Source organism: Micrasema longulum, unplaced genomic scaffold, assembly GCF_059751315.1.
Source record: "Micrasema longulum isolate JH-2025_06_02 unplaced genomic scaffold, ASM5975131v1 h1tg000141l, whole genome shotgun sequence".
Classification (NCBI taxonomy): domain Eukaryota; kingdom Metazoa; phylum Arthropoda; class Insecta; order Trichoptera; family Brachycentridae; genus Micrasema; species Micrasema longulum.
The window spans coordinates 131,800-153,793 of NW_028277347.1; the positions used below are offsets into that span (position 1 = coordinate 131,800).

Sequence of the window (21,994 nt, forward strand, 5' to 3'; positions counted from 1 at the left end):
CATCGTGAAAAGACTGAAAGTAATTCTGATAGATTTTAAACATCCTGAAATAGGTCATTAACGTGAAATATGATAAATGAATCGGCTGAAAGTCCCCCTGAAAAACTGAACAATTCTAAAAGATCCTGAAAAACTACATCAAAATTTTACGGAATTTATAAATAGAACTTAACTTGGCACTTCGTATAAACCCTGGGGCCATGAAAGTCTTTTTGGTTTAATGATCATAAAGCTCATTTGAACTTACGAGTAATAGCAAAGCTTTTTGCGTACCGTTTATTTTCTCACAATTTCAAAGTTCACCCATGGAGCACAAAAAAATATATTATTTCATCAATCATGAACGATTAATATACATTATGCTTTTTCCATATTAAATAAAACAAAAATGAGAGCAATTTTATTTCAAAATATTTATTGATTCTTCATAAATATAAAACTAATTAGTAAGTAACATATTATTATTATAAAATAAAGGATATGTTTATTTCTAATTACCTAGTACGTATAATAATATTCTAATTTCTAATTGATTGGTACGTGCAGGTTTATTTGTCATAATTTTAGTGGTGCAGATCAGTTTTTAAAATATTTTCATATCCCAGTGCGTTAGAAAAATACGTCAATAGAAATAGAACATTTTTTATTCTTGCAAAGTTGAGAAATATTTCAAAGTCAGGAATTTTCTTCATAAAATTACTTAACATTAATGGCTTGTGATTTAACACCTCCCTTCGTTTTCCGTTAATTATGAATTGAACATGATCTTTTCATTAGTTACCGCTATTAATCAATCCGAGCGTTGATTTATCGGGAAAACTATCCGCTTTGAGTCCAGCCGCTGGTAAGTAATTGAAATAATCAGTAATCACTTTGGAAACTCATCAATTTCTCCCGTTCGACCGAACGACCGCGACCATTTGTAAAAAAGACGAACAGTCCAAACACAAACACAGATTAAATTTAGACTTTAAACAGACGGTCTTGTACGATCGGCAACTAAGGCCAATAGCAGAGCACAGCGCACTCTAATAATACAAATGAAAAATGCAGGAGAATACAATTTGATTTATCTTCAAACACCAGCGGAATGATTAAACGTTTTAGAACAACACTCGTGGGTTTTTATGTTGTCTGCTTAGCGTTCTTGATGTCTTTGCGTGCCTTGAACCCTCGGAAGCCAGCTTGGATCTTGGTAGCGGCTTCCTTAGCGAGCCTCTGCTGCTTCCTCACCAAGTATCCTCGAACTCCAGCTTGGATCTTGACAGCGCTGCGGTCTTCTACTGAAGCCGGTTGCTCGACGGAATCCATTATCAGTTGCATCGGGACTGGCTCGGACTAATCTTTGTTCTCGCTAACTCGTGACTTGTCGCGGAGACTACTGATTTGAATTTGAGGTTCCGAGTTCTCTTTCTCTCCGTGAGCGCCTGTGCGTGCTGCCCGGAGAACGGAGATCTACTGAGTGCTGAGTGAAGCAGCTGGCGGGAAAGTACCTAATAATATGATGTCAACATGGCGGAGTTTCCCGCTTTCCGCCCTCCGCCCCCCTCGCCGTATCTACTCCCTTGGAAGATGACCAACGCGGGGCACTCGCTACTCGCTCCAGAGATGCACCGAGTCGGGCGATCCAAACTATTCATCTGAAAAAAAAAACAAAAAAAATATTCACTCGTTACATTTTTAATTTTATTTTTTAAAATCAAAAAGACCAAAGGGATTGGGGGGATTAGCTGACAGGGTGTTCTCCAGGGCCGCAATTACAAACGCTATCTTTATCGGTACATATCGAGACGGTATAAAGTAAAATCGATATTAATGTACGAAAATTTCTTTCCTCTTTTTTTTCCTTTTCCCATTGAGTAATGGTATTGATTTAAGGTAATTTAGACACAAATACATTTATTTATATTTTTAAATATCTTAAGCTTTTTTTATCTGATATGAATATGTTTAAACTTGAATAATAAAAATAAAACTGCTATTTAATTGGTTGGTTGGAAGAAATTGTCATTTGACAATAAGCCCGCCAATGTGCAATGAACATTATGTACAAAAAGTTAAATAATAAAAAATAATTTTGAAAATGTGTATTTTTCTCTGAAAATTTAAAATATCTTCGTCAGTAACCTGTAATTGACTAATTTTAGAAAAAAAATGTATTCATATTCCATTTTTAATACCGAAAACTTAATTTTACCTCGTAGATAAATTTGAAGCTAAATGTTAACGGATTGTAATACGGACCGGCACTCCATAACAGCTGAGGGTGGTAAACTATTGGATCCTCCCAATATGCACTTGAAAATTAAGTATTGGAGTATGAGCCTGATTTTATTTTATAAGTACCTTGTGAATATAAGGCGAATATTTATTTCTATGTTTATTATGCTAAATATTGGTTAAGGAGTGCCCGATATTTAAGAATTTTAGACATTATTGTTCTACATTATCTATGGACATAATAATGTTTTTATTTTTTTTTTTACTCGAGCATCCCAAACAAAAGTGTAAGATATATTTTGAAATAGCTAAAAATAAATATAATTTCCGCCAGATAGAAGTGTGAAAAACGAGGCAATCAGTTTTTAGACCTACATATATGTATATATAGATATAATGTTCCAGAAATACACCGATTCCTCCCCTTTTATTTTTATGGCATGATCATCTTTTGCCTAATATCTACAATATTTTTATTTTTAATATTTCGGTGTGAAATTACTATATTATGTGTAGGCCAATGAATCTCAAGGGGACCAGTAAGGTTTGAAATTTAAAAAAAATCGATGTTTGGAAGATTTTGGCGTTAAAAAGCTTCGATTTTCGCAACATTGAGTTCAGGAAAGCCAAAAAATGTAAGGCCGTGCACGGCCGGCAGAGTGCCCGTAATCCTGTTCCAAAACTTTGATTGCGTTTTTCTTAAAAAATCATTTTCCGCTAGTTTTGCCGCGATGACTCAAGAACGGCTAAAGATATTGTCGAGTTTTTTTTTAAATTGAAGATAAACACGTATTACATAAACTAAACCAATGCCTGCGTATAAAAATCAATTCTTTAATACCGTTTTAACCACAAGCAACTTGAAGTTTTCGAAGTTTTTGATTTCTTGGCCACCGTTGCTCTAATTTTGTCGATTTTTTATAGAATTTAAGTTCATTCTATATAAAAAGATCTCACCAACATAATGGCGCTAAGAAAAAAAACTTTAACTCGTTCACCAGGAATCGCGGCAAGAAGAAAGCTGTTCGCGAGTTGCGCGGTCGCCTGTAGATATAAATATACCCCCCAATTATTAATATTTTTGGAAATTTCGAAGTTTTTTTTGTTCATCAAGAATGCATGAAAAAACTTTCAAAAAAATATTTTTTTATGTTTATTTGTTCGTCCACAAACGTCATTCAAATCTCACCCAGTTTTCGGCCGTTGAGACCTTTCCGATTTTGAATGTGTTTCATTTGTATAAACATCAGAATATTGACTTATTTCAACTACAATATAATGATGTGATGGATGATTTTTAAAGACTTAAATTAGAAATAAGAAAATGGTAATAAGGTGATTCATTTTTTAATTATTAATGGTGAATTTTCTTATTTATATTCACGCTTCAATTTTAATTATTATCGGTATATTTTTTAATTTACATTCGTGTTTCAATTTCTAATTATTAATTTCATGTTTTCTAATTTATATTTATTTTGATATAATTGTTATTGTTATTTGAATTTTTTTAAACACCATTCAATAAAAAAAAAAGGAAAAAATAATGTCCTACCCAAACACAGGAATTTCCTAGCTAGTCGGGACCTGAAACAATAAACCTCTGTACATTTTGAAACTGTGAAATAAATCAATTTTGACTGCCGGATCTGCCGATGTTATGGTTGTTTTCCGACAGGTAGATTACCTACCGTGACGAACTTACAATGGTATAATATTTATTATATTCTGATTGCATCGTGACATTAGATTAATCCGATATTTCCTTAAACATCAATCGATTATTTGTCCTTGACTTCGATTAATCATGTTAAAAAGAGGCGAGCGAAGTCGGATATGGTTTTCTAATTATCTTTTAAACTTGTATATATAGATGACATTTTTATTTATTCAAAATTATTACTGAGGTGAAAATTTGTCAGAGGAGAAAATATTTTAAGTACTTTCGTACACTTTAAAAAACAAATGTTTTATGTTGGCCTTCCCAGGCATTGAACCCGGGAATATAAGCTTGTTAAGCGAATGCGCCAACCACTACACGAGCCGGACTTATCTGCAGTCGGTTTACTCTTTCAGAATTTCCTGAGAGTAGCCATTAAGTCGAAAACACTCGTCCAGTGATCTGGTTCTATTTAACACACAACTATATCCTTTATCCGTCTGGATACAGATAATAAATAAATACCCACCCAAGTAAATAAATATAGATTATTCCAGAATATCCATCAATCAATTACATCAATAGAAACCAGGTGCAATATCTTCTTCAAGTCAGTTCAGCTGCTCGCCTATGCGGACGATATTGACATCATCGGAAGATATCTCCAAGCCACCCGCGAAGCGTTTATAGCGTTTGAACAAAGTGCAAGGAAAATGGGACTCATCATTAATGAGGACAAAACGAAATTGATGATTGCTTCCCAAACTCTCGTCAAAATCCCTCACACCTTCACAGTGGGAAACTACGAATTTGAGGTGATCAATCAGGTGACCTGATCAACAGTACACAGGAAAAAATCAGGAGAAGAATAATTGCTGTCAACCGTTGCTACTACGTGCTTCAAAAACAATTACGAAAAAATATTAAAATGATTCTGAACAAAACTCTTACTAAACCAATCCTGACATATGCCTCCGAAACCTGGGTTATGACAAGGAATATTGAGGGAACCATTGCAACCTTCGAAAGAAGAATCCTCAGAGTTATCTATGGCCCTGTGAGAGAAAACAACCATTGGCGTCGTCACTACAATAGAGAGCGATACGATATCTACCGAGTGCCCGATGAAATCAACTCCATCAAGATTAGAATGGGCGACAAAATCTCCATAAAACGCCGAACTCTCTCTGTGCCACATGGACGACGAAGACCAGGAAGGCCAATGCAATGGATGGACTGCATCAGCGCAGATATAACAATGTTGGAAGTGAGGAACTGGAGAGGAATGGCAGCAGTCCGGCAAGAGTGGAGAAGACTCCTGGATTCAGCCGAGGCCCACGCAGGACTATCGAGCTTATGAAGATGAATTACATCCATTCCATTGAAATTCTACTGAAAACAATCACGGTACCCAATTTGTCTAAATTTCTAAAGCCAGCCCTGCTCACCAGTAAAAATACGAATTAAATATAATCCAAACAGTTTTATGCTCCAGTAGTGTTGATTTGCTTTAATGTAGAAAACAATTGTAATATCTTTACTCGTATTTACCCCGAGCTTAGTTTATTTAATTAAAGATTTTAATTTCAAATTGATAAGACGGAATTAAGCAAGAATATGATAAATTTCTTACATTTGCATGAATGCTCGTTCAAAATTTGTGACAATGCATATTTAAATTAGAATTACCTTTCTCAAAAATAGCAAACAAAGGAACAAAACAATAATCCCATCTTTTGTTACATTTTAAGATATAAGTATTATGATATTATACTAAGGTAAAATGATTTGATAAAAAACACGTTTTTCAAAACAGATATTTTTATACAAATAAAATAAAACTGGTTAATCCTAATAATTATACCCATCCACAATTCCTTCTTCTTCTCTAACTCATATAGTGTCTATGCGGCTGAGTGAAACCATCTCCTATCCACTATCAAATAATATTTTTATTTATTTATTTTTTATTGATCATTGTTTTACAAAATAAGAATAATATTACATGGTGTATGTAAAAACATAATTAAGAAGTAATAACGTTTCTTCCTCTCCAATAGAGTAAAAACTGGGGTTTAAAGAAGAGTTCGTTTCATTCACTTTTATTTTTTACACAAGTTTCTTAAAATTAGATATTATGTTCTAAAAGAAACATCATTTTCTACTGTTCAGGATAGGTGTTTTTTTTAATTGAGATTTCAATGTTTTAATGATTGGTATTGATTTTAAGATGTCAGGAAGACTATCAAAGTTTTTTTTCACACAAAGATAATAAACCAATTTTGAATGGTGAATTCTAGGAATTTTATATAAAAATTTAGCGATTGTTTTTTGGGCAATCAAAAGCGGACGTAATTTTGACTTCCCAGCCTATAGATCCAAGCTGCAGAATAGACTGTTTGATTGCGTGTTAACAGTTTTCATATTTTTTGTAGAGATAATGTTTCTTAGTCAGACAAATATGGAAATAAGTTTTCTAACTCTTTTTACCATTAGTGATTTCTGTTTCATTTTGCTATCTTTATATTACTAGATTTTTTTATTGTCGTACATGTTTGGGGGCACATAGTAGAATACATCGTTATTCTTACTGCGAATGGTGATGTTAAAATTAGTACCTAGAAAGATCAACGGTTTCTACAGCAGCTTTGTTTAAATCACGCCCAAAGAAACATCTCATCTCATCTCACTAAAACCGTCAAAATCGAGGTCCGTCATTTTCCCCACCTCAAAAATGAACCGATTTTTTCAAATGAGTATAAGAGTATAAGAAAAAAAATGTGTGTCGGCAAGGCTTTTTTCAAAAACAGTTATGTTAATTTGTATACCATGCGTCCGAAGACGACAAATAAAACTGGGGGCTTTTAAGGGTTTGAAAGGTTCTAGCTTTCATAGCTAAAAAAAAGATAGAGACACGCCAGTGGTAGATATCTATAGGGTTTTAAAAAATCTTCGCTTTAGTACCATAATCCGGGGAGAAAATACTAGAATACGTTAGTATGAAGAAAAGTCAGACCGCGCATCCTCTTAAGACCTTCTTTTTTCTCTATCTTTATTGCCTTTTCCCATTGAGGACTAGTATGGATATAAATTAATTTATAAATGCGTATTGCTAGTTTATTAATTGGTTGGATGAAATTGCCATTTGACAATGAGCCCTTCAACCTCCAATGCACAAATATATGTATATGTGCAAAACGCGAAATTAAATTTAAAAAATAATTATTTTTGATTATTATTAAGAATAATAGAATACGTCTAGTATATATAAATATATATAAAATATAAAGACTAAGTATTCGTTGATAATATATTAAGCAAGAAAACTTGAAGTTTGATTTTGAAAAAGAAATAAAAGTATTTTATATCACACAAATATAGGTTTAATTATGCCTTCAATGACCGTTTCAAAAATCGAAATTTGGTCCAAACCCTTTTTATGGATTTTATGTTTGGAATAATATTTTGGAAGTAAATATTTCATTTCAATTCATTCATTTGAGTAAAAATTTATTATGCATATCGACCATTCGATGGCATGTTAAAAGATTTGAATTAGCTATAAATAATTATCTATTTAATCTAAGAATATTGCATTATTTTTAATCTCATTAAAAAAATTGTTTCACATAAATAAATAGAAACTTTATTCGCAGAACGGTGGTAGTAATTATAATAACTGAAGAACGAATTTTTCATCAGACTCCTAATTTTTTCGGGACTTTACTAAAAAACTTTAAGATCTTTTTAAATTTGAAGTAGTCTTTTCAAGAAGTTCGTTTAGATTTTTTTCGTCCACTTTAAGTCGGTATTTTTAGAGATCTTTCAGAAAAAAAACATACATATAATTGGCAGAATGTTTCACAGCGTGTAATGTGATCAACCAGCCAATGACAAGTTACGAGCCCTTCACAGTCTTTCATGTTTATTGCCCTCTGTCATCTATCTGCCTTTCGCATTTGGCAAGTGAATCCCGCCCTGAAGTCCAGAGCCCAGCGAATCTGAAGTATAAGTAACTCGGTACACTGGTCGCCGGTCATTGATTGAGCATGCTGAAATGCAGTGATAAACACTCAAGTGGAAAATAAGTCACAATCACTACTGATCAGTTAGGAGGAGCAGGCGCAAACAATATATTTACACATTGTACTTGTGTAGCATCTGTGAATAAGCGCATGGATGACGTATGACGTCGCAGGTCATACCTATTATGGAAATAATATTATATCTGTCTCTTTCGCACTCAGGCGCACTTATGAGCGCGACAGAGACCACTATTGCTTTATTTGTTGTTAATAAAATGGTTATTAAATATACACAGGTGCTCCTGCGTTTATCTGAATTTCGCTGCGATTCTAAATAGTAAAAATATAATAATATATATTCAATGTATGGATATTAAGCTGTGGATTAAAAATACTACTTTTTAAATATATTTTCACATTTAATCTAGTCGCCTATGCATAAGTCGATTATCTAGTCCTAGGGTGCTATTCTGAACCGCTCTTGCGGCACGAAAAAAGTTTTTCTCGTGTATTTTGTATGTAAATACGCAAGATTCTATGTGAATCGCATAAATCGCATTAAATCAGTCCAATATCACTTGCTTCGAAAAGTAGCGTGTATGCTTAGACTAGAGAGAGGTATGCTGATATAGAGTCAATGTTAAATATTTCTAGTCTACAAAAACGTGGAGCTAATATTTATTCCATATATATGTTTGGCATACGGAATGATATAATCGATGTTCCGTCATTACTGGGACAAGTAAAATTCCATATTCTGACTCGTAGGTTGAAAAACAATGAAGTACTATTCATCGATCAGCATAGAACAAACTATGGCATTAATTCTCCGATGACCCGTCTTTGTCGTATTGTTAACTCAAGACAAGATCTGGACTTTTTTGGTTTAAGTTTACGATGATTTAAACGAGCACTAAATAAATAGTCCAGATCTTGTCTTGATGTCCCTTATGTTTGTCAATGACTTTTTTTATTTTTTAAAAAATGTTTAACTATTCTTTCATCGTAATATTAAAACCCTATAAATTGTATAAATGGAAAATATCCGTTAATAAATAAATAAATAAAGATAGTACGCCCGCGAGAGCGTTTGAAATACCACCCCTGGCACGTTCGTGAAACTTACAAAAACGCATTTTTAATGTACATAATGTTGATTTAAAAAACCCCAATATTAAATTTTAGTCAAATGGTCAAATGTATGTTTTTCAACAATCTATTTTAGATTAGAGGATTGTGCATATGAAAAAAACCATCAATTAAGAATATGTCATAAATGAATTATTTTTAAACAAGTATAATTTTTATCAAACGTTTTGTGTTTATGATAATAATTGATACAGAGTAAATAAAATGCATGGTAAGTTATATTGGAGACAATATATACACATACCCACTTTTTTTACACTTAAAACAATCTACTATAAAAATTTAACTTGTGGTATTTTAAAAACATTTTTTTTTATATGTAATGATGTGCATAAAATATTAAATAAAAAAATGGACTCCTTTAAAAATAAATAAATATATTCATTACGTTTTCGTAACCTATTGTTTTTTATATACACAACCCGCTAATCCAACAGAGATTTTTTAAAAAGATGCACATTTAGTTAAAACTTAATGTAAATTTTTTTAAATCACCTTCCTGTAGATTTTAGATGCGTTTGTGTGAGTTTAATGAACGCGCCAACTCTTATTAATCGATATGTACGTACAAGTAGTCTATTAAGAAACAATTGAGATTTGTTGGATCCCAACAATACGTATCTTTGTAGATGCTATAAATCAAATTTTCATCTTCTATTAATATCACAAAAATCGTCTTATAGATTATAACCAAAAATTTTGCATGTATCCATCTAATTTAGCAGGTAGTCGCTAAAGATTATTTTACGCTTCGCCCGGATTCTCCGAGTTTATCCGAATGAGCGTTTCACTTTGAAGCGTTACTCATTTGCTGCCGAGCAAATTTTTCACTTCATAAAAAAAGGATTATTTATATGCCTGAATTTGTACATATACCAACATTTACATGTATTTATGTATGCACATAATATACAGAGACCTTATTTTACGACCTCATGTTATTTTGATCAGTTTCCATTAGTTATATTAATGGACTGACATTGAATGCGTTTAACGTTTTTGTACATACTACAATAATGCATTTAATAGCCCATAAATCTCCTAACTTACGACTGTGACGAGCGCAGTCGCCATTGATGTCTTTCTCAACATTTTGTTTGTTTTCCCGCGCTAAAGCTGGCGGGAAAATAAATATTTTCTGACTGAAAAGCTTCATCAAGAAAATTTTTTTGTATGTAGATTAAAAAAATATAATTTATCTAAAACAAACAAACGTGTTCTGGTACGTATAATTAGTATAAGACGACATTTATTTATTTTAATATTTGCCAGTTCTTTTTGAACCTATACCTACTAGAGCCTTAATAGATATTATAACAGTCATGGAGAACATTTATTAAAAGAAAATTACAAAGTTCAGGCATTTACAGGTGTCTGTGACTTGTCATTGACTGGCTCAATTGATCATTTGGCACAATAAATTGTGCCTATATTCATATTTGATGCTTCCATCCGTTGATTATTACGAAGTAATAGGACTGAAACCTTCATTGAGGTGAGTGAGATTTATACGAGAAGCATTTACCATTCTGTCTATATTTTAACATTTGTGTTAAGTAAATAACAGCATTTATCGATACTATTCCTGGCCGATTACCTTTCTTTCCCATCCTTCCCTTGACCCATCCTTATGGTACCTACCTAACATCAAGATAGAAGATATTCAAAATTAGAAGATTCGGATTTAGAACAAAAACAAAACAACATTTGTCACTTTACATAAAAGTGCTTGGATTCGTCGCGCGTCGTTGAAAACATTGTTGTACATTTTATAGTGAATATTCACATGATATTAAAGGTAGGTTTCCATTCCATGTTCCTATCCTTTCTTCAAATATTTTCCTATCACAAAACTAAATGAAATTCGTTTTTCATTTACGGTCCGCCTTTTCGTTAACAATTTGTATTTTTATGTATTCAATTGGTTACAAATTGACAATATTGCGGTGGGGTACAATAAAAGCTTTTAATGTTTCTATGTTTTGTAATTTTCGCGGTTTGATTATAAAGAAATATTAAAATACATTTTTGCTAAATACGTATTTTTAAAAATTAATAGTGAATAAGCAAAACTGAAGAAAGACACTAGTTTTTATAAACAGTTTCGAAAAGGGGGTGAGCACTTTTATTGTATCGGTTTCAATCATACTCGTACTTCAAACAAAAAAAATTAAAAAAACAAACATGTTAACTTTTCCAATTTACCGTGTTTTTATTATACCCGGAGAAGGGCTGGCGCTTTTATTGTTCATTTTTGCTAAGTAAAAGACCTTAGCGAATTATTTCACTAACATGGAAACGCCTGAAAATACTTTGATTGTACTTACTGATTTTTTCGATATTCGTTCTTCTTTTTGGACCGGTTAAATCAACAATCAAATTACGAGGGTTGATTGTCGTGTGTCATGTTCCACCCTATCCTTGATGTATTTCGAAGTGAATGAGAAAAAGTTTTGTATCCTTTTTTTTATGTAGTCCTCTGGACTTGTATGTATTTCTTCCAACGATGCTTTAACATTTCTATAGCTTCGTGATGGAGCATTATTGCCCGACCCCTGACAATTACTTATCTAGACTCCATCACCATCATCTACAAAACAAACTATAACATACCTAAATGGACAATATTTTAGAGAACAAAATATGAAATTATAGGCATTTACAGGGCTTATGACCTGTCATTGTCATTTTATACGCTGTAATTTTTGCCTATGTTTGAACCATATGTCTTCAATTCTTCCGTCTGTAGATTTTAGTGAAGTTAAAGAGCTGGATCCGAATTTGCTTTCTGTAAAAACTAATCTTTTAATCCACAAACTAAAATATTTTAGTGTTGCATTTTAATAATAAACTACCATTCTTAAAGACGCTGATTTAAAAAAAAATCTGCGTGTATTTGCTGAAATATTAATTAAAACTCTTGAAAACTAAAACATAGACAAAAATACAAATGGTCCCTTCTGCCATCTGACTACCGATTTACAAAACTCTCCTCAGACCGGTCATTGCATATGGTGCCGAATGCTGGGTTATGACCAAAAGAGATGAAAATATGGTATTAGTATTTGAAAGAAAAATATTGAGGAAGATGTGGTGCTGTCAACTAAAACGTAGTGTGGAGGAGACGGTTTAATAATTAATTAGAGGCACTGTATGGTGAATCCAACATTCCAAAATTCATGAAAATAAAAAGATTACAATGGTTGGGTCATTGTGCACAGAACGAACGATAACCGTACCCCAAAAAAGATTCTTTATACCACTCCGAAAGGTAGACGAAGCAGAAGCGGGCCAAAATTAAGATGGCTGGATAATGTGGAAAGTGACATTAGAGCGATTGGTCTGACGAGCTGGAGAAGAGCCGCAGGGTGCAAGGAGGAATGGAGACAAATTCTGGAGGAGGCCCGGGCTCACAACGGGCTGTAACGCCACTGACGATGAAAGAGCTGAAACCTTTATTGTTGTGAAGAAATTCATGATAATTATTTCACATACTGGACAACGCCTGAAAACAATTTTCCCATTTTTCACACTTCTTCTTGTACCAGCTGGTTTATTTACAATATTTTTAGATTGTCCAAATCTTTCAATAATTCCTTAAGCAGCCATTTTTATTTTTAAAATAATTTGTATATTGAATTGTGAATCGCTTCTAATTTTTTTTAAATATGTCTTCTGGCTCATACTGATCATCGTAGTTTCGGGTATGACATGGTTTAACGTTACCAGAACAGACTGTATTTCATAAATTGTGCCATCTGTTAATTTTTGTAAAGTAAAATTTGGTTTACATGAAATAAAATTGCATTTTCAAAATATCTTCTACAGTTCATTAAAATCGTTTTATTTATAAATGTGTGCGGTGTGCGTAACATAACAATTTCCGTTAAAGTAATACCATATTCAAATGAAGATACGCGGGGGTGCAAGTAGTGACACTAAGGGCCAGTTGCATAAAAAAGTTAAATAAAGATTACAGTAAAAAAAAAACAATAAAACAACTCATTCTGCACATTTTCACAAAAACGCAACAATTGTTTAACTATTTTTTATGCAACTGACCCTTAAAAGTTTACATGATGGCCAAAAAGTAACTAACGGTTGGATTTTCTTCCACTAAAATACACAATACAATAGAAGTGAAACCCTATCATCGATTTTTCGATCGCATATTTAATTTTCCATATATGTAATTTAGATCCGCCAAACCCTTCAGATCCGCCATTTTTAGCAAATATTTGAACGTCTAACTATGACGATCAAGTTCCCTAACGACATACCGGTACGGTGCCGTACCGACATAAACTTCTTAACATAAAATATAATTCAAAAAAATGTTTGTAAATATCTTCATAACCTAAGATGGCTATCAAAATATAAATCTACCTAGACAGGCAAATATTTCTAGACAGCTTTGATCTTTAATCCCTCATATACGTATGTTTTCCTCGCAAAAAATAATTTAATGCTTCGCGAAAAAATGAGAAGTAACACATGTGCCCGAGTAGAGGTATATGTGTGTAAATATATCTGGACGTTGTAAATAGAAATAAAATATAATTATTCCTCGGTAGGAACTGTCCGGTGGCAGTCTGGAGCTATAAAAATATTTTTTAACTTATGTACGCACACAGGAAAAACGTGACTATTAAACAGGTCAAGTAATATGTTTTGCTACGAAAAGTCCGCAACATGGATAAGTGGTTATTATTTTGAAAACAGAAGTTCATTTTTAAAAATATTTTTAAAAATAAATTAGTCATTAAATAGTGTAAAACATTTTAAATGAATAAGTACAATGGATTTTTTTTCAAATCGTTCAATCATATGACCTCTTTTTAAGATTAATAATAACTATTTATACGAGAGAGGGGGGTGCTGTAATGATTTTGCAACGTGAAACAATGTTTGGGTATTCTAAAAAAGGCATATTAAACGAAATTTGGGCTATGAATCGAAGATTGTGTGTGTGAAACCAGGATTGTGTTTAGGCATTTGAAACTAATATAGATGGTATGTTAAATAATGTTTCGGCCTGTAAATGAACGATGAAAGAATTGATACAACGATTAGCGGAAGGCCATTTTGCCGCCACAGCAAACATCCACCGCAGTGGTATTCTGAATCTTCTCTATCCCCTAGAGAGTGGTTAATTTGAGGATTTTTTTTTTAATGCGACGACACTTCGCTGCATATAATAGTCACATGTTCAAAATATATTTAAGCAAATGGCTATTCTTTAATTTTAATTGTATTATTTTTCTCTATTTTCCTACTTAAAAAAATTTATTTCAAACCATTTTATCTGCTTTTGTTGAGTTTTTTCTTTCCTATCTTCTTAATGAATTTTTTTATTTTTCAAAGCATCAAAAACGAAATAATATGTGTCCATTATTTTATATGTGTACACTATTATGTCTGTACTCTTTCATTTTGTTCATAATTAACACAAATGTCTGAGCACCCGATGACAAACTATTGTTTGATAGTTTATCGGGACAAAATATTATTTAATACTTTGTTTACTTTTAAAAAAATATTTTAAAAACTGACGATTAAACGTCAAACAATGTATAAAACTGTTCAAAAAAGTGTTTTGAGTAATGCTTAAGGTCGCAAAAATGTTCTATATGAAAATCGTCACGTTTGATTTCACGTGTTCATTTTTATTTGACATTTAATATTCGGTGTGGCCAGATATAAAACAAAATGTAACCGCAAGCAAAAAAAAATCAAATTAATCACTCTAGGGGGTAGGGAAGATTCAAAACAGCACCCCTCCCCTGGCTCGACAAAATAACATCGCGTGGATTGACTTTTATCGTAAGGTAATATATATTTTTTAATTGTTCTAATTATTTATTGGCGGGTAAACGCTCGAACCAGTACACCACGAGGTCGACTAATATCCTACTCGATTTCCTTTAGCAATATTTTCAACAGCGATGCGCGAGTAGAAACTAAAGAAATAAAACGAAAAAATAAAATAATAAATAAAAATCCACCCACCCTAATTTTACCGGGCTGGGTGGATTGAAACGATACATGTAAAATGGGCCAAATGGCCGAAAAACAGCAAATTTCGATTGGGCAAGTGATGAGAGGCAAAAAATATAAAATTTTACAAGTCATTCTACAGGGAAGGATTGAAGGAAGACGCAGTGCAGGTAAAAGGCGCATCTCTCGGCTTAAGAACTTGCGCGACTGGTTCCATTGCTGCACTCGGTCCTTGTTGAGGGCAGCTGCCAACAAAGTAAGAATCGCAACGATGATTTCCAACCTCCATCGGGGAGAGGAACCATAAGAAGAAGAAGAATAAGTCAACAAAGATTAAACAAATTGCGCATATGCAAAAACTAGCAATAGACACATAGCATGCGCGGTCCGTCCATAGATTGGATGGAACTGATGCTTCCCTAAAAATTTGACTTTTAAACAATCAGTACCTACCATTTTTTTTTTATGACAGAATCATCCATAAGTTATTCATTATCATTAAGATAATTAAAGAATGCAATAAACTAAATGTTCACGGTGAAAATATAGATGAAGTAAAAGTAACAAAATATTAAGGCGTACTAATAGATAATAAGCTAAAATTTGCATCACATTTTGAGTGTATCAATAATAAATTTTTATAAATAATGTAAGGATTTTATTAAATATATTATTAAAATGTAATACGGATTTTAAAATATAAAAAGAAAAATCTCAGTTTAAACACAAGAAATCTAATTTTAAAGGCAATTGTTTTGCCGCATTTCAATTATTGTTCTAGTGTTCTCTTTCCGAGCACTGAAAATCAATATAATGTCATGCAGAAAGCTCAGTGGGATCAGGGCAGTGGGATCACACTCATATCGGTATGATCACAGCAGATAACGAGAAGGTGAAAGGCAAGTTTCTGGCGCCTCCAAACCAGAACCGACCAGCTAAGGAAAGGTAACCCCGACAGAAAAATCCACCAGAGAAGGCAACGGGAAACCACTCTGGTCGTCTTTCCCAGGGATCCCTATGGCGAATACATCCAACAAGCAGTTGTCCTGGCTGCGGAGTAGTGCGGGACCGAGATGCTTTCGCTGTAGTGATCGCCAACGTCGGAGGGACCTGACAAGGCACCTCAAGAAGAAAGCTAAGAATAGGGGAATGAGGACAGTATTGAGATGTGGCAAATATACGAAAAATCAGCATATGTTGACGGTGATAAGCAAGCAAGAGTCATTTTAAATACTTTAGTGTTAATATTTTAACAATTTTATTTCAAAAATAAATTATTGCCCGAATACATGTTTTGTGATGTTCAGCGTAATGACAAAATTCATCGCTATCCTACGAGGGGAAGTGAGGGTTTCAGACTCCCCAATCCAAGAATCCAGGTAACTCAAAACAATCTGTATCTTAAAGGACTTAAGATGTTTGATGACTTGCCAAAAGAGATAAGGGATGCTGGGTCTATAGCGTCGTTTCGTGGGATAGCGATGACTTTTGTTAAAAATAAACATATCTACCCATAAAAAATATTTTAATAAAAACGCACTACTTTGATTGACGTCACTGGTTCATAAGAACCAACCAATGATGCGAGAGTTCGGAAGGATATCCGGTTGGTTGACCGTAAACGAACCAATGGGAAGAACTAGCAAGGAACCATCTCTGACGTCTCACGCGGAGCTGTTTCAGAAATACAAAACTTAAAAAAATCATAGCGCTGATAATACGATAAGTAAAATAAATCAATATTGTTTTTTGGCTTAGTTTAACAGTCTTTTAACAAATAAAAAAAATAAAAAGACACTGAACTTCCTCATTACGACAAACTTCAAATTACAAATATAATTATTGTTTAGAAGGCAAATAACAAACTGACTGGAATAAATCTTATTTTATTAATTACGAAATTCTTATGAAATCAATAAAACAATTTGATTAAATTAGCAGGAGAGCACATGTCATTCAATTTGATTTTTTACTAGTTCCAAAGTTTAGTTGATTTACGAGTACCTATATACTGTACAATATATGTTCAAAGAAATCATACTCATAAAAAATATATTCCTTTAGTAAGTATAATGAAAAAAATGCAAACATTGAATTTGCTCTTGTGCAAAATAGTTAAAATTAGCTTACTGTTATCTTTCTTGGAACAGTCAAAATGATTATAGATTTTTTTTATTAAATAGGTATGTTGTCTCAGTTAATTATTCGTCCTAACTCAACACAGAACTTTGGTCCCATCGAGTTGGGACTTATGTCTCAAAAAATGTTAAATAAAGTACTGTTAATAAATCAAATACAAGCGCATTAATCTATTTAGATATTTCGATAGCCCGAAGTATTTTCGGCGTGAAGTTTTCTTTTTTTTATGCGTAAGATACTTGCGTAGAAGCTCAGCTTTCCAGCCCAGACTAAATTGAAGTCTATCCCGCCCGCATCTTCGAGAAAATAAGATCGCTCTCGATTTACTGGTTTACCAAAGCGAATATTACATCGATGCATACGTATTCAAAAGTTAGCCAGTGCCTAGTAATTTGAGGACACTTAAGTTTTTGTAATTTGTTTCGTCATGGTCTGTTTATTATCGTCATTTAAAGTGTCGAGTTCTCTACTCCAAAGATATATAATAAACAAGCGAACCCGACAGACGTTGTCCTGCCCGAATGTTGGAAAAATCTTGGAAAAATACTTTTCATCTAGGTACTTGTTTGTGATTAAATTCTAAAACTAAAAATTGTTGATATTCAAAAAATATTGAATTTAAGTAGGTACTTGTTCATGGTTGAATTCCAAAACATAAAATAAATGTTTTTCAAATATGGCATTCTTTTTGCAAACGTCAAACTCCGGTCGTCTCACCAATAAAGTGGTATACTTATGTAGGAATACGATTTTTAAATATGGACTGAATTTAATATTATTTTAGTGTTACCAAAAATCCAATAAAAAGAAATAAATGGGTAGAAATTATAAGGAATTTAAGGAAAGAATCTGATTGAGATCCACAAAAAAATGCTGCTTGTAAACATTCAAAAACAAACTTTTTTTATACACAAAAACAACATCTTTCCATTTTTTTGCAAATGCGTTCTCCTCGAATGCAACCCTGGTAGATCGATGAATAAAACATTTATGCTCCTATTTTTTTTTTTACAAATTCGATTGAAGATTTTAATATTTACGAACACGCACAGTGCAAATATCTATATTTCTCTGAAAACCGCACGAAAATCAGTTAAGCCGTTTAGGAGGAATTTTATATATAAAGATAGAGAAGTTACTCCGATACTAGCTGCATATAAGATACAGCGAATATTTTGTTGCCCTCAGCAATTTGAAGAAAAAAAGACATGGCAAATCACGATACATAATATGCAATCATCAATATAAGAATGATATATATATATATATGGCGTTGTACGCTTCAGGTGCATAAGGAGAGCCTCCCATCGGACCGTATAACAGGAAGATTGAGAACAGGATGCCTCGCAATAAAGATAATAAAAACTACTACGGCCGAATATATTCGGCCTTCTATAGGAAGGAAGCTTTTCAATAATTTACCACAAAATCTACGGGTAGAAATAAATTACGAAAAATTAAAGAAAAGCTTCCTTGCATAGTTAATATTAACTGTAATTTTATAATAAAATGTGTATGTAAGTATTAAGTATTTTATTTGTTCTGTTACAATTTATGTATTTTTTTAAAAAGGGATAACCTGCTAAGCGTCTATCTTGAGGCTTGTCAGCAGGGGGGATAGACGGGATATGGAAGGAGGTAATGAAAAATACACCACAACACCCAGACCAATTAAGAAAAAATCTTTCTCGGATTTTTCTCTCGCAACTGGCGGGAATCGAACCCGCGACGCCAGTTTCACAGTTGGCCGTCTAACCAACTGCGCCACGGCGCCTGTCGTTGACTTTTTTACATTCAAAATAATGTTCTCTAGGGTGTCCCGTGTCGAGGGAGACATTTTAAATAATTTTGAAACATGCCTTATTAAACGTAATTAAATCATAATATCAAATACAAAATAATCAAACTTGGTATATATGCATATTATGTTCATATATATCATATATATTATATGTACAAGTAGGTATATATGCATATTATGTTCATATATATTATATGTGCCCGTGAATGTTAATTATTTTTTTCTCTTTTTTTAAGTGTTATTTAAAAAAATAAAAAATAGTTTATTTATGTATTATTTGTTATGCATTTTTGTATCTATTTATATTATATTGGACATTTGCCAAACACAAGAGCTTCACTCTTTTTTCGCAAGTTCAACCTGACGTGTTCTATTTTTATTTATTGTTTTAATGCTAAAATAAAGGTTTTACTTATAAAAAAAACATTAAAAAATATTTCCTTGGTTCATTTTTATTTCTCTGTAACTCGTTATATACGACACAAGATGGCAGCTGTCCAAATGCTCATAAAAATATAACTAATTATGTACTTATTCCATAAATGAGGAACTTCAGCCCTACGGGAAATTGGATACAAAAAATGTTTTCTTACGCGGGGTAAAAATTAGAGCATTAAATTGTACGGCAAAGTTTCTTGAAAATGTACAGAAAAGATAATATTTTTTTTTTTGATAAAAACGCACTACTTTAAATGACGTCACTGGTTCATGTGAATCAACCTATGATCTGAAAGCTATGGAAGATTTCCGGTCTGCTTGTCGCTTCTGGACCAATAGGAAGAACTGAATGAGAATAAGCGGAAATGAACCTCTGCCGTTACACCCGGAGTTGTTTCAGAAATACAAAACTTTGAAAAATCGTAGCGCCGATTATTATCGTATTCGATATATAAAAAATTATAAAAAAAATTGACTTAGTTTAACAGTCTATTAACAAATATATATTTTTTTTAAAACTACTGAACTTCCTCATTGTATTGTATTTGTGAATGAAATAAAATATCTTGCCCACAACTGCTTGAGAAAATTTAAATTCACAACCCGGCTGCAACAATTGTTTCGTATTGGTATTTCAAGCACAAATTAATAACAACGAAAATGCATCTTTTCCCAGAATCATTTTTTTTTTTGCTAGAATCGATATATATTTCCACACCATAAACAACTATATTTAACGAAAATGCTAAAACTATGATTGTAAATAATAATTATAATTTAATCTACTGTACTTGCCTATTAAAAATGTTGTACAAATGTACTTTATTTTTTGGATACTTTCATATTGTATGTATTTACTCTTGTTTGAAAGAAAAAGCAGGGAAGGTTAATAAGGGGTTACTCCGTATAGATCCGCTGGCGAAAAGATTTTTAAGACCGAGTAAACAATTTTTTTATTTTCCTTTTCATATGTTCTATATTATTATTATTGTTGTTGAGTTATATTTTTTTACAAGTGGAATGATACGGAGTGGCTTTTACGGGTAAGCTTTTTTTCTTATTTTTTGGCATTGCATTTAGTTATAGGCCAAAATTAAGCCAATTACAGAAAACTATAATTGGCTTAATTTTGGTTTATTTAAAAATATTGTTTTTTTTGTTGTTTTATAAAAGCAAACATCAGTCAATAATTGCTGATGTTTGCTTTTAATAAATATTTTTTTTTTCACAGTTACAGTCGTTGAGATATAATATATAGAGATAACACTCCATACAAATCCGAGCTAAAAAGTCGTCCCCAATGGAGAGAGAATGACCAGCGGAGGGAGCAAGTATCGTCACATCATATCACGTCGACTTTGACAAGTAAAACAAATATTACAGTAAAAAACACGCACTGTTTACATCGGTCTACTTAAGTTCTATTTAGTATGTCGCTCCTTTCCGCATACGCGTCACCTTTGTTTATCATTTCACTATACGCCCGACTAACTGAGCAGGACAGAGACAGGAAATAGCTTACGACTGTTAACATATTAATAAAACGTTTTTTACATTAAAATAGCTAATTAAAAAAAGTATTGATTAAGATAAAAACATTGCTTACCGGTGAAAGGTTACGCCATCGCTTTTTCCATAATATAATAATAATAATATTTGGCTGATTTATATAGCGCCATTTTTATGAAATATTACCTCAAGGGCGCTTTACAATTGTATACCTAAACTTACATTCTAAATAAACTAAAGTGACTTATTATATTTTTAGATTTAAAATTGAGGGTATGATAGTCTAAAGAAGTGGAATTTTAGTTGGGATCTAAACTGACTGAGACTGTCGATAATTCGTAAGTTTGAAGGCAATTGGTTCCAGGCAGAGGCAAAAGCACGATCTCCAAATCTAGTGTTTGGGGAGCGCCGGATTTCGACAAGTTTTTCTCTTCCTAAATCAAATGCTGACCTAAGAGAAGATTTTCTTTGCCATGTATTTTCCCTAATACAAAGGTCCGATAGGTATTTTGGAGCCATTTCATGAAGGGATTTGAATACTGTCCAGCAAAGCTTGTATTTTATTCTCTCTGGGCTTTTTAACTAGTGCAAATCTCGAAGAGTTGGGAGATGTGAGAATATTTTTTTACTCCCGTAATAAGCCTATCTTTTTCAGATCGATTTGGGCAGTATCTTAGCGTACATACAGGCATTTAAGTAATTGCGAGGAGAAACTTAGCCGGGGAACGCTCGCAACAGACTTAAGTCCGTTCTATCAAACATATTCCAATTGGCTGCAGGTTGAGGGAACATATTTTGAATGCCCATGTTTACTCTAATTATATACCTCAATTAACATATTACAACAGAGATGAAGAACATTTTAAAGAAGGCAATATAGATGTCTAGGCATCTACAGGGCTTTTGACCTGTCATTGGCTGGTTAAGGTTGCCACTTTACACACCTGGTCCATGAATAAGTATAGAAATTGAAAAAATAAAAATTTCAGGCGTTGCCTAGTATGTAGGTGAAATAATTCAATTAGATGAATCTCACTCGCATAAATAAAGGTTTCA

The 21,994-nt window shown here is 32.7% G+C and overlaps 2 protein-coding genes across 2 annotated transcripts in view; both read right to left on the reverse strand.

The window, feature by feature from the left end:
- Nucleotides 1–628: 628 nt before the first annotated feature.
- Nucleotides 629–1,396, reverse strand: LOC148284182 (uncharacterized). Its single transcript, XM_088242500.1, has one exon. The coding sequence runs from the start codon at nucleotides 1,321–1,323 to the stop codon at nucleotides 1,126–1,128; it is 198 nt and encodes a 65-aa protein (XP_088098626.1). The 5' UTR covers nucleotides 1,324–1,396; the 3' UTR covers nucleotides 629–1,125.
- A 107-nt stretch (nucleotides 1,397–1,503) lies between these two features.
- LOC148284183 (uncharacterized) overlaps nucleotides 1,504–21,994 on the reverse strand; it is a 43,232-nt gene continuing 22,741 nt past the window's right edge. Inside the window, exon 6 of the mRNA XM_088242499.1 lies at nucleotides 1,504–1,640. Within this exon, the coding sequence (XP_088098625.1) occupies nucleotides 1,633–1,640 (8 nt within the window). The 3' untranslated portion in view covers nucleotides 1,504–1,632. The remainder of the gene's footprint in view (nucleotides 1,641–21,994) is intronic.

Coding starts and splice junctions, on each gene's coding strand:
- LOC148284182 (XM_088242500.1), bottom strand. CDS start 1,323: ATGCAACTGATAATGGATTCCGTCGAGCAACCGGCTTCAGTAGAAGAC.